Source organism: Barbus barbus, assembly GCF_936440315.1.
Source record: "Barbus barbus genome assembly, chromosome: 14".
NCBI lineage: Eukaryota > Metazoa > Chordata > Actinopteri > Cypriniformes > Cyprinidae > Barbus > Barbus barbus.
In genome coordinates this window covers 3,132,177-3,145,070 of record NC_136742.1, presented here as the reverse complement: position 1 = coordinate 3,145,070, position 12,894 = coordinate 3,132,177, and the positions used below count along the sequence as shown (strand labels likewise).

The following is a 12,894-nucleotide window of genomic DNA, read 5'->3' as shown; positions in this document are numbered from 1 at the left end:
TACAAATGAGGACATTTGTAGAAAAATAAAGAAAGAGATAAAGTGGCATAAGGCACATGGCAGAATAGATAGAGTTCAAACCAGTTATATAAAACAGAACTGTGCAGATATAGGTGTAGTGCAAGTAATGACCTTCTGTGACTTACCCTCTTTGTGGAGGGCGTCAATGTTCATCTTCTGGATCATTGCCAAGTCAGCAGTCTTCTCCATTATTGTGGTTTCAAAGAACAAGAGATACCCTGAATTTATACTGTAGAGATGGTCATTAATTGAAACTCAAATATAAATATTCTAATATATTGAGATACTGATTTTTGACTTTCATGAGCTGTAAGCTCTAATCATCAAAATTAAAACAAAAACACTTTTGAAATGCTTTACTTTACATGTAATGAATCTAAAAAAACATGAAAGTTTCACTTTTTGAAATGTTACAATAAAAAAAAGAACTTTTTCACGATATTCTAATTTTTTGAGATGCACCTGTATTTAACAATAATTTGGACCGTGACTGTAAATCACAAGGGTTTCCATGGGTCTTAGACCCGGTTTCACACACAGGGCTTAGCTTAAGCCAGGACTAGGCCTTAGTTAAAAACAAACTTTCTTTAAAACATTTCATTATTATAATATTTAATTATGTCATCATTCACCCTTAAATTCATAAAGGCCTTAAAGTCTCAAAACAGAGCGGAAAGTCATTGTATTAAATTATGCAGGCACTGTTATAAATATATATGGGTTTGTTTGTTTGTTTCTTAGTAGAAATATCTAAACCTCCTTAAATCAAGATACATTTGCTTGATGCAAACTGACAACATATGAAGTCTTGTTTTCGGAAATTGGACAAACTTGAGTTTACACTTAAAACAAGAACAAATAAATGTCATTTTGTAAGAACTTGTTTTCCCTTTTTTTGAGCCCATTGGGGCTCATAAAAGACTTATTTTGCATCTGAAATAAATGCATCTTTAGACATTTGCACTGGATAACAAATACTGAGGAAACTTTGTTTGCAGTGTGATACTAAGCTGCTGTAAAAGGGATTTTTCATATTCTAGTATTGGGAGCAGAGTTATTCAAGATGTTGTTTTTTTTGTTTTTTTTTTAAATGGTTTAGATGGCATTTTGATTAATTGTACTTTCCCAAACACATGGAAAGTTATCATATTCCAGGTGCAATAATCTATGACAGGATTGGGTGACGGTGCCTGCTGTCAGGGGGAATTCTGGTAATGTTGGCTATTTAAGCTCGATTGTGCTGTCCTCAATGACTTTACACTTTCAGAGCATAACAATGGTCTTAAATTTAAGGGACATTCTTTCTTCAAATGATAAAATAGTTTTGGCTGATACTGTATTACCCTGGTATTGGTGTCTTGGTAATTGTAGTTTTTCATGTAAGGTGAATTGCTGGTCCACTTTAGCTCATTGTGCTAGATAAACTGGGATGGTGTTGTTAAGGTCAAGTGGGCAACCTTTAACCATCGCTAATTCTACTCGCATTCATTAAATAAATTGACATTCACTGATTATTCTATAATCTGCATGTTTAATTGACTGTTGTACAGTTGATTTTATCAAACTTCTGTGTTTTCATTAATTTAATAACAACACATTCTGAATTGTTTTGTATTTCAGGCATGAATTCAACAAACCTCTGAATTTTAATCAAGATTCAAGATTTTTTATTTGTCACATACACAATTATACAGGGTATAACCAGCAGTGAAATGTAATCAGGCCCGCTCCAAGGACAGTGCAATTGTATAGAATACAAATATTAAGAAAAAGAAAAGTAGAATAAAATATAAATATAAATGTACAGGTCAGTATGTTGTTGACTTAAATAGTAATAAAGAGGAATGTGCAAAAAAGTTGTCCAGGGTATGTAAATAGCAGCAATATGAGGTAGAAAAAATTATGAATAGCTTATAGATATATTGATATTTACATGGAGTCATGTGATGTTATGACACAGAGTTAGAGTTTGGGAGCCTGATGGCCCGGGGAAGCAGCTCCTCCTAAGTCTCTCAGTCTTTGCCATCAGGCTACGGAAGCGCTTACCAGATGGAAGCCCTAGGCTACATGTTTTTGAGTGTGTTAAATGTTTTTTTAATGTTTGTTTGTTAATGTGCTGTTGAACAAAATAATAATAATTCTTAATATAAGTCCAATAAGAATACAGGATCATTTGAGATAATTTGAGACGACCCACTTTTACTGAAAATACATTTGTCTGTAGTGCATCTCAAAATATATATTGGGTTATACCTTCCAAATAACACATTATATGAACTGAATTTAAATACAAATATTACAGCTGGACATTAATGTTAACAACGGTGATAGAAAAGAAGAAAAAAAATCCCTAAATTAGAAATTTAAGAAAAAGTGGCCCGCTTTACATGAAGTTAGCCAAATGAATATTCATGAGCTAATCCTTCATCACAGCAGGATTTGTAAAGTGGCAGGCAGCTCATGACTGAAGTTCAGATGCTGAAATATTTCTGTCGAAACGTCTTAACCAACAAGAAATTAGTCCACTTGTAACGACTTACTTGCCTAAGCTAACAACCCTATCACTGATTTTATTCTATTATCACCTTCATTTAAAACCTAGTAGTAACAAATGAAACTTATGAACGTATTTGTTGGAAAGAAATGTATTTATATTTGTCCTTTTGACTTGCTGAATACAGTGAAGTGTATTCCAGAGTACGGCTCTGAAAAGCACAAACGAACAGAGGTTTTTGCTCTGAACTAAAAGCTTATCTAAGAAGTTAAAAGCCCCGGAGCACACTAAAGGCTACTGTCGATCCGGTCAATCCATATATATGCATTAACAACTTTACAAATCAAACTTCACCAATAAATTGACTGATTTTTCTTTTCATGTATAAAAATGAATCATACGGTAGGTTTTTAATTGTATCATTTATTTTTTTTACAGTGTTCACAGCAGGAAGTTGTTAGGAAAGCCGCTCTGTTGACACACGGTAACAGTCGTGGTGGTCAGCTGTAATACTTCGATCTCTTAGGGCTTCGACTGCGATCTCGTCTGTGGCGCTTGTGATCGCCGCCTCGGTCTCTCTGTTTCTCCTTCTCTCTTTCCTTGTCCCAGCCCCTCTCGCGCTCCTTGTATCTCTCCCGGTCTCTTGAATGTGAACGCTGTCTGCCTTTATCCTTTTCTCTCCGGCTCTCATCACGATCCTAAAAAGGCAGGAGAGAAAAAAACAATCAAATGATGAGACACGAAGAGAATACTCAGAAGACATGTTTTTTTCTCAGATTTTAAGTAACTGATTTGCAAATATAGACAATTTGTACAAGATGAATATTTAAACATATTCCTTTCCCTGATTTGTTAAAGCAACAACTTTACCTGTGCTTCTCAAGTTTGTGACCAAAATGGGATGCATGTTTGTTCTGATGCAGGGAAAACTATGCTAAATACAAACAATCACAACTAACTAACTTTATAACCATGTATAGTTAGGGTAACAAATTAAATAAGCTTATCAGGTTTGAAATATGAGAAAACACTATATCTTTTGCTGTTGGCATCAAAAGTTGTGCGCCCAACCAATGCCACGGCCATCTGCCAAACTGCATGACATGCCCTTGTTCTCTAAAGAGCAGACCACAATAAATAAAAGTTACATTGCAATCAGGATTGACATGGTTTTTGCTGACCATGTGATCTGTGCAACAAATTACTGGCTGCTAAGAGCAATAATAATTTGCTTCTTTATTATATTTGCCATTCACCGTCTGACCACAAAAATGAAAGAAAAAAAAAAGAAAAAATCTAAGTATGGCTCTTTAAGATTGAATCATTATTGCAGTGAATAATATGTTTCTGGCATGTTGTATGTTTGGCAACAATACTTTTTACTGATGCAGTGTGTAGCTTTTTATTTCTCAAACATCCATGGGCCGGTTGCATAAACAGTTTAGACTAGTCATAAAAGACTTTTGAAATTCAGTTATGAAAAGCTAGACTGATTAACCCTTGGCAGCTGCTAGTTGGTCAAACTAGTTCTTAAGACACAGTCTTAACATGGTGGCTAAGTTCATGCAACTGGCTGCGTATCTTAAGACATACACATGTCTGTATTCCAGGATGACGTTACAAAGATTCATCAGGCTCAAATTGAAGGATTGGCCACCACAGAGCCCTGACCTAAACTTCACTGAAACGCTTTGGGACGAGTCGACTTTTAACTGCCAGTGCAAAAAAATAGTGGCACACTCTTAATATTTGGTTGGACCACCTTTAGCTTTGATTGTATTGTGCATTCATTGTGGCACTGTGACAATATCATGCAACATCACAGTATTTATTTCCATCAAGATTTGTCGAACTGCTCTACAAAGTCGACTCCAGCACATCCCACAGACTTTCAATAGGGTTTAGGTCAGGACCCTGTGGTGACCAGTTCATGCATGAAAATGATTCCTTATGTTCACTGAACCACTCTGGTGAACCGTAGTATTGTCCTCCTGGAATATGGACATGTGTTCGTCTGCCAACATGGCTATTTAAGAAATGAAAAGCTACACACTGCATCAGTTTGGGTTAAAAGAATTGTTGCAAAACAAACAACGAACATGTTAATCACTGCAATAATGATCCAATCCTAAACTCTTCTGTATTTGCTGAATTATTATATTATATTATACACAACTTGAAAAGTTGTGTATAATAGTTTTTTTCAGGATTCTTTGACAAATAAAAGGTTCAAAATAACAGCACTTTATCTGAAATAGAAAGATTTTGTATATAATCTAATGTTGTGTTATGTTGCCTTGACAAGTCCGCTGGAGATAAGTCAATGTCTCCATCTCAAGGTGTTTTTAACATAGCACAATGTTGTGAAGCAGTAATTTTCCACTGCTTTTGGTTGAAGTCAGACTGATCATTGGGGAAGACACAACAAAGATTATTCAATAAACAATAAGCTTATTTTACCATCACTATCTCCTGCCTCTCTGACTGATGGGAGAACAGGGTTCGTACACGTTTACCAATACATTTACATGACTTTTGAGACAAATATTCATGACCTAATGATCCATTATTTTACAATAAGAATAAAATTCTGTTCAACTTATAGCATGCGTTAACTCAAATTAACGACTAATAATGCTACTCGTTTGCTGTCTTGCTTCAGTAATAAATACAAGCTGCGACTGCACCAGACTCCACACAGAGAACATATCACATCACTGAATATTATCATTTATTTAACTCTGTTAAACGCAGGATCTGAATTTCGTTTTGGAAACTTTTCTCTTTCGCAACTGCTTACATTCACTTCACGTCATTCTGTGTGTGTTTTTGCCGCTTAAACACAACAAGTTGTGCTAATTGGAGCCCTGCATTTCAGCCCGAGCCCTCAGACACACCGGGCTTGTTTTAGGCTTCCTCCTCATTTTTATATTTTAGATATCCATCAATTATTATGGTGATGATGATGAAAGGATTTGCGGCACTGATGGAAACAACACGAGACTGTGCTACGGCTCGGACGGTGTTTAGTGTTCCGCCAGCAGCATCATCATCAGCTCTTTAGTTCAGACGAGACGCGCCGATGCGAAGCCAATTTAAGAGAAAGTCAAAGAGAGAAGACGCGGAACAGCTGAAGCATTCACGCTGTTTTCAAATGACTGATTAGATCTGCTAGTCCATGTGGATTTATTTACTTATCAAACCTACATGCTATAGGCTATTGAATAAATGTGTGAATATCCATTATTTTAAAGTCAAATGCAGCAGGAACGACTAAAACTATGCGATATAGCCTATGCGCAATCCCGCACCAAAATTCAGGACCGGATTAAAAAGAATTCTATTATACAGAGTTTTGTGAAATAGATTTCCATGACTTTTCCAGGCCTGGAAATTGCGGTTTTAAAATTCCATGACTTTTCCAGGTTTTTCATGACCGTACGAACCCTGTGACTGTGTTATATAAAAAGTAAACATTACAGAGGCTGGGTTAGCCTGTGGCTGAGTCTAATATTCTTGTATAGCAAAATGGTGCAGTAAGACACTTCTCAAATCACCATTAGAAGATGCCATAAGATCCTATTCTATGGTGGGCAGATGTGGACCATTAGGTGCCACGGGGACTCATAGACCCTGTGAGAGCCACTGATATCTATTAACATGCACAGCATTGTACCTTTGATTTTTTGTCCTTGGGCCTCTCGTCTGAATGATGTTTCCTGTCTCTTTTCTCTCTGTCGTCCTTCCTTCTTTCATCCTCATCTTCATCTAAGAGAAGCTCATAACGGGAGCTTTAGAAGACAGTCAAGAAATACTGACTTGTGAGAAGATTTAACTTTTTGTTTAGGACAATTTAAAATCAAAAAGGGACCCTCTTTACTTTTCTAACATGTTTTTGGTCTCACAGTAAATTATTCCTCAAGTGCATGTTACTTCAGAGGAAAACTATCTGTAATGTATTTAATCAAAATGCAATACACAGCATGCTAAATCTTTGATAAATTAAAACGACACGTTAAAGGATAAAGGTTCCAACAATAAGATCAAATAAGTAAGTACTAAACCTGTGATTCAAGCCAAACCATCTCTGCAAAGTATCTACTGTAAACCTTTTTGGAGAGTTCACTAAATTAAATTAAAAATCCTATAAAGTGAATGCAATTGTCCAAGTATGATTTCAATGTAAAGAGATTATTAGAAGGATACTCCTGCTTGGTCTTGACATTGTCTTTCAAAGCCAGTTTGGATTTGTTGTCCAGGTCTTTCTCATAGGCCTTAAAATCATCTTTAGTGTATTTCCCACCTAGAAATGAAACAAACCGACAATAAAACCACTCTTTATCCAATATATTATCTTCTGTACACATTACCGTTAGTTGGATTAAAAGATTAGTAATTAATTTTGATTTAGTAACGTTAACATTTAACATGTAAATAGTCTGAGCAGTACAGTAAAATTCAGCAGAAATTTATTATATCTCTATTATTTTACAGGTTATGCTTTTAATAAATGGACACGGACTCACCTTTGCCTTTCCATTTGATCTTCGACACTGACTGGCTGAAGTCCACGTGAATGCGACGGTCATCTATCAGGACATTGTCCATTTTGAAGAACGCTTTTTCACAGTCCTCCACCTTCTCAGACAACACATGCCTTCATTATAACAAAAAGCCTGAAGCTTTTTCTCTGAATGTACAAGGACCTCACTAAGACACTTTTCATTTCATTTTAAAAGCAGGCCATTAATTGCAAAATAACCCATTTTTTAGGGTGACACAAAACTCCTCCACATTGATTCAGGGCCTTAATCACCATATCTGGTTTCATTTTTCAACCACTGAGCTTCATGCATTTCTTAGTGGTGCATTGAAATGGAGACAATTCTCAATTTTTCTATACAGAAAGTGACCAAAGACTGTTCTTTTTATAATCACTGGAACAGCGAGTCTTTCAGCGATTTGATTTCTGTCAAAACTCCTCCTGTTCTAATCAACGAACCTCTTATTTACATCGTGTTTTCACTGTGTTCGTTATGATGAAAGCATTGGTGGGATTGCAGAAATCGAATTGCATTGTGCGCTCCGTAGACATGACTGTGTTTGACAACCTTTGATGCAACAGGAGCAGTTCTAAATATAATGCTGTAATCAACACTTTTCTCCATTAGTTCAAAGCCGTTATAGTAAAAACGCTCATTTCATATGCAAATATCAAAGCAGTGGGCATTTCCATTGCAGTCTCACAGCAGACATGCCCCTTCCAACTGAGCTTTTCAAATCAGAGGACTAACTTCAGCATAGAAACTGACCATTTAAATCTACATCATGACTGGCTTGATGGAGAGAAAAAAAAAAAAAAAAAGTTTATTTTACTAGATGACACAGGGCTTGCTTAAAACAAATCACTATCATTTGTTGTTTTGTATTTTATCAGGATTTATCAAGGATGAGTGCAAGTCTATGGACTACAACTGCACAAAACTATATTTAGTATACAAATTGTATGTATGTGAATTTGGATGTATAACTTCCCTGTAACCATTCTTGTCTACTTTTGAAACATGGCAAATGGATTTTAACAGCTTGCTTGGTAACTTTTCACTTTTTTCCAAAGATGGCATATTTACGGAACAGACATTACAAACCTTTTCAAACTCGATAAATGCATAGCACAAAGACTCTCCTGTTTTCCAGTCTCTGATGATCTCACAACTGCAAATGAACATTAATACGTTAGATCAAAGACATACAAGATTAAGGCACAAGCAATGGTCAGAACTGAATACTAGCATACTAGAAATTGCTCAATGGTCATCACACTCTGCCTAAGTGCCTACTATAGAAAAACTATGTAACAATATTCAAACAGCAGTATCTTAACGGTCTTCACGGTCACGTTACCTCTTTATATTACATGTTTAATCCAGCTAGTAGCATCCTATCTCAGAAGTAAAGCATTTTTATACAGTGCAATCAAGAAGGTATTGAAAATCACAGCAGATATTATTTCCAGTTCAAATATAATATTTGAATGGAAAGTCATGACGAGCACACTGCATTGTGGGATACAGTCTTCCACACAGTTCAGCAAGGTCATCCAGGCAATCCATACATACAGCCTGCTGCTAAAATTGTAACAGTGCCGTTCAGTCTCAAAATAACACTAATAAGCAAATACATAAAAAGTAAACAGATGGCATAATCAGAATAACACTTTAGTACAAAAAAATTATTTTACTGTGTTTATAAAAAAAATATGGTCACACTTCTCATTATTAACTAACTATTAACTATGACTTTTGCCTCAAACTCCTCATTTGCTGCTTATTAATAGTTAGTAAGGTAGTTATTAGTTTAGGTATGGGGTGGATTAAGGGATCTAAAATATGCTAATACAGAATAAGGCATTAGTGTGCGCTTTATAAGTACTAATAAACAGCCAATATACTAGTAATATGCATGTTAACAAGCAACTAGTTAATAGTGAGAATTGGTTCCTAAACTAAAGTGTTACCATGTATATTATATACAGAAATGTATGAGATATTTAAATGACAGATTGCACATATTTGAGATTAGAAAAGAACAACTAAGCCCTGTTAAGTGCTTTAAGAGCACAGATCAACTCTTGCTGAGGTTCAAACATGTAATCGTTTGGGTACAAACAGCCCTAATCATTACCCACAGCTATGAGGGTCAGACTATTATTGGAACTAATACAGCAGTATTCACTTTTTTATTATCTCACCATTTAATGAGGCCAAAACGTGAGAAGATGATCTCTAGATCTTCATCTGTGGTCACAGGGTTCAGTTTACACACAAACAGCACGTTCTCTGGAGGTTTAATATCTGCATCTGGCAGATCACCCACCTTTCAATAGGAAACAAACATTCACGTCATGAAAGAGATGTCTAGAGTGAGTGATGTCTATATGTTTAAGTGATGAAATTTACCATCTCCAGTAAAATGGCTTGTGTCTTTGCTTCCTTTTCCTTTATGAGTTCATCCAGCACCTCAGCATCCTTCCCATCGTCATTGTTTATCACCTCATCTGCTCCAATCCGACCGCTCTGAAATATATATATCACTTTAGAATGAAGAATTTTTAACTTTACCTGCTTTTTCTGGATTAACTAGTATTTAATGTTGAAACTCCTGCATGCTAATCATTGAAATTATTAGAAACGCCACCTCAGAAATCTGCCGCCTCACAGTACTGTAATAAGGGGAGTTTGAATCATGCACTGAATGAAGACACTCACATCCAGCTGCTCTTTAGTGGGTTCAGGCGATCTGTCTGGAACCGGGAGGCCTGCTGGATCATCAAACGGGTCATCCAGAATCACTGTGTGATTAATCCTGCAACCACAACACAGCCCAAACTTAGCAGACACAACAACTGATGCTTAGTCTTTAGCCCTTATGACACTCATCTATGAATGCCAACCAAAATAAAATATGGGAATTATGTAGTGACCGTATTTATATAAATATAGTCTATATTCCAGCACTGTTCACTGAGTGCTGATATAACATTGAGACTTTTCAGTGTTGGCATCACTCCGGTTGACTGTGTCTGTGTTCCAGTCAGTCTGTGCATTAGAGGAATGGATTTTTTGTTGGCGACGACAAATCTTTGTGAGTCACCAAATCATTCGCTTGAGCGATTTGTTCAAAAACACAGATTTATTCTGACGGCCACTACTATGTGCTGTTTGAAGATATGCAACTGGTCATTCTGCTGTGGCTTTGTTTGGTGCAAAAACTGAGAAAATGGCAACAGTGTGTTTATAATGTACCTTCCCCAATATTAACACATTAACTGCTGTTTAACAGTAAAACATGTGTCGTGACACAAACCGACTGTCGAATCAACGTTTTGAATCTACCCCTGAAAGAGACTGTTTGAATGATTCACAGAAGCAGAAGTTTAAATCAGGGATCTTAACACTCATATACGTGCAAAACTAGTCTAAGGGAACCGTTGATATGCACAATACTGCTAACTAGTTTACTTCAAAGTGCCTCAAAACTTAGGGTGCTTCTCACATTTCAGGTCTATCCTATGTGGAAATGTTTCTTGTTGAAAAAAACCTTGCGCACGTATAAATTCTCCTCCCCACATCACTTAAAATGATCTTAATGTACGTTTCACCTTTGCAATTTAAATAAACAAGACATTTCAAGGGCATGTGACTACAATACTATATATTATTAAATTCCTAAATAACCTAACTTCAACAACATAAGGGCAGATCCCTTTAACGCAACTGACGGCGCTTTGAAGTGATCAAGAATATTCCAATATGCAAATTGCACCCTCACATCCTAAGGGGGTGGAGCTAAGACACGACGACAGGAAGCAAGGAAAGGGAACGAAGATGCACAAATAAGAAATGAGAAGCACTTTCAGTGTCTTCCAAGATCTAAAGCCACTAATCTGGCATTTTCCAACAGGAAAACAATCACTTTCTCTACTTGGGAAGAAAACTTTATCACTTGTTCTGATCAGCTGTACTCTGATTAGTTATTAAATATTATTAAAAAAAGTACAATTTAAATGTAAAAAATGTGTGGGTCAGTCTCTCGCTCTCACCTGATGTCCTGGTAGGGGATGAAGTCGTTGTCTACAAAGGTCTCATTGATTTTAGCGAGCACATCCATACCCTCCGTGACCTCTCCAAACACAGTGTGAACACCATCCAGATAATCCAGATTCTCTCCCGTGGTGATCAGAAACTGGGTGCCAAATAAAGAAACGCTCAATCATACTCAAAGCCCATAAACAATACTGACACTGTATTAAACGTGTGCACAACTAACCTGAGATCCATGCTGGTCGCTGCCGTTGTTTACCATCGACACCGTTCCTCTCTTTCTATGCTTGATCCTAGGCACCTTCTCAGATTCAAAAAAGCGTGCCTGATCGCCGTACAGTTTACTACAAGCACACAAGCATCATCACCACACAGTGCATACATGTGTATATTCAGTTAGAACAAAAAGCTGATTCCCACCTGAACACAGAGTCTCCACCTCGGCCCGTGCCGGTGGGGTCACCCATCTGAATGATGAAATCTCTCTGGAGTGGGGGAAACAACACCTTCATATGGACAACCCTCACACGCAACCTCAGTTTGTGCAATACATGTTATTTTACCAATCATGCAGTTATGAAACCTTTTGAGATAAGTGTAAATTTCAGAACTCAAATCTTAGAAAATGAGTATTTTATGTATTCCTTATAATGAAATAAACCTAAAATAAGAACAGCACACACGTGCTTAAAGCACACTTTAACAAATATTGTAAGCAGCAAGGCACAGATAATGAAAGAGATATTACCTGAACATTGTGAATCAGACAGTAGTTGTAATATTTGATTTTGCACAGTTTCAGGAAGTTCAGCGAAGCTGCAAATTAGAGGACAATTATCATTCAGTAAGGTTAAGTTATCATGCTCTGTGTTGAAAAAGAGTGGTTTCTACTCTTAAAATTCAATGAACCACTAAATAACGAAACGCCGTGAATTCTGGTTACACCAACACAACCATCGGGAATTTACCAAAGCCATATTTATCACATGTTGCTGTGCTGATTGTATTGAATGATCACGCGTGTAACAGAGCAAGCATGTTCAAACCCTATCTTATTATTAATCACCTTTCGGTCTTTCTTCTGTGTATAAATCGATCACGAGATCCCCTAACGTTGTTTCCAACAACACCGCCATGTCATCAACATGCGCCGGACAGAAAGAGTCGCAGATGTTGCGTCACAACTCTGGTACAGGAGGGATACAGCTCCGACCGGAAACCATAAAGAATATCATTCTGTAATGAAACCATCAGGTCTACTGATGTTGATGAGAAGTCATATAATACCTGTCGATCTCAACCTGTACTTTGTCTAAATGGGGTTGACATTAATAGTAAAAAAGTGTAGAAATACATTTATTAGACAAATAGCCTAGAGGGAAGTTTTCTGGAATGTTTTCTTCACAGATATTATGTGGAAAAAAGCTTGGTCGCTGTCTTATCGATTCTGTATTTCTAACAAACATTTGAAAATCCTTCATAACATTTATGTTCGTAATTATACTCTGGCAAAATGTATGGATATTGATGCTCATTTTGTTCAGATCAGCCTGAAAAATTAGTACATCTTTTTATATAAATGTAACTATTCAAAAACGTTTTGGGGAGACTTATCCATTTATGTCCAAGAGAAAACTGGTTATAGTTGTAAAAGATGTTTTATTTTATTTTGAATCAAAATGTATATCTGTTAACTTTATGCTGAATCTTACGATTTTATTCGGTAAAAGTAAAAGAAATAATTCTAAACCTTGTTTGAAGGTTTTTATGGTTGAT

At 36.4% G+C, this 12,894-nt stretch overlaps 1 protein-coding gene across 1 annotated transcript; it reads right to left on the bottom strand.

The window, feature by feature from the left end:
* Positions 1–1,669: 1,669 nt before the first annotated feature.
* Positions 1,670–12,274, bottom strand: ppil4 (peptidylprolyl isomerase (cyclophilin)-like 4). The gene is made up of 13 exons (XM_079432880.1): positions 12,185–12,274; positions 11,867–11,934; positions 11,539–11,603; positions 11,345–11,462; positions 11,118–11,260; positions 9,784–9,880; positions 9,475–9,591; positions 9,267–9,391; positions 8,164–8,230; positions 7,042–7,153; positions 6,722–6,818; positions 6,192–6,306; positions 1,670–3,213 (listed from the first exon to the last, which is right to left on the bottom strand). Exons 1-13 carry the CDS (start codon positions 12,252–12,254, stop codon positions 3,016–3,018), a joined length of 1,392 nt encoding a protein of 463 aa, XP_079289006.1. The 5' UTR covers positions 12,255–12,274; the 3' UTR covers positions 1,670–3,015.
* Positions 12,275–12,894: the final 620 nt, after the last annotated feature.

Coding starts and splice junctions, on each gene's coding strand:
- ppil4 (XM_079432880.1), bottom strand. CDS start 12,254: ATGGCGGTGTTGTTGGAAACAACGTTAGGGGATCTCGTGATCGATTTA. Junction 9,881..11,117: donor ATCCCCTACCAGGACATCAG/GTGAGAGCGAGA, acceptor TTGTGGTTGCAG/GATTAATCACACAGTGATTC. Junction 9,392..9,474: donor AAGCCATTTTACTGGAGATG/GTAAATTTCATC, acceptor TCCTATTGAAAG/GTGGGTGATCTGCCAGATGC.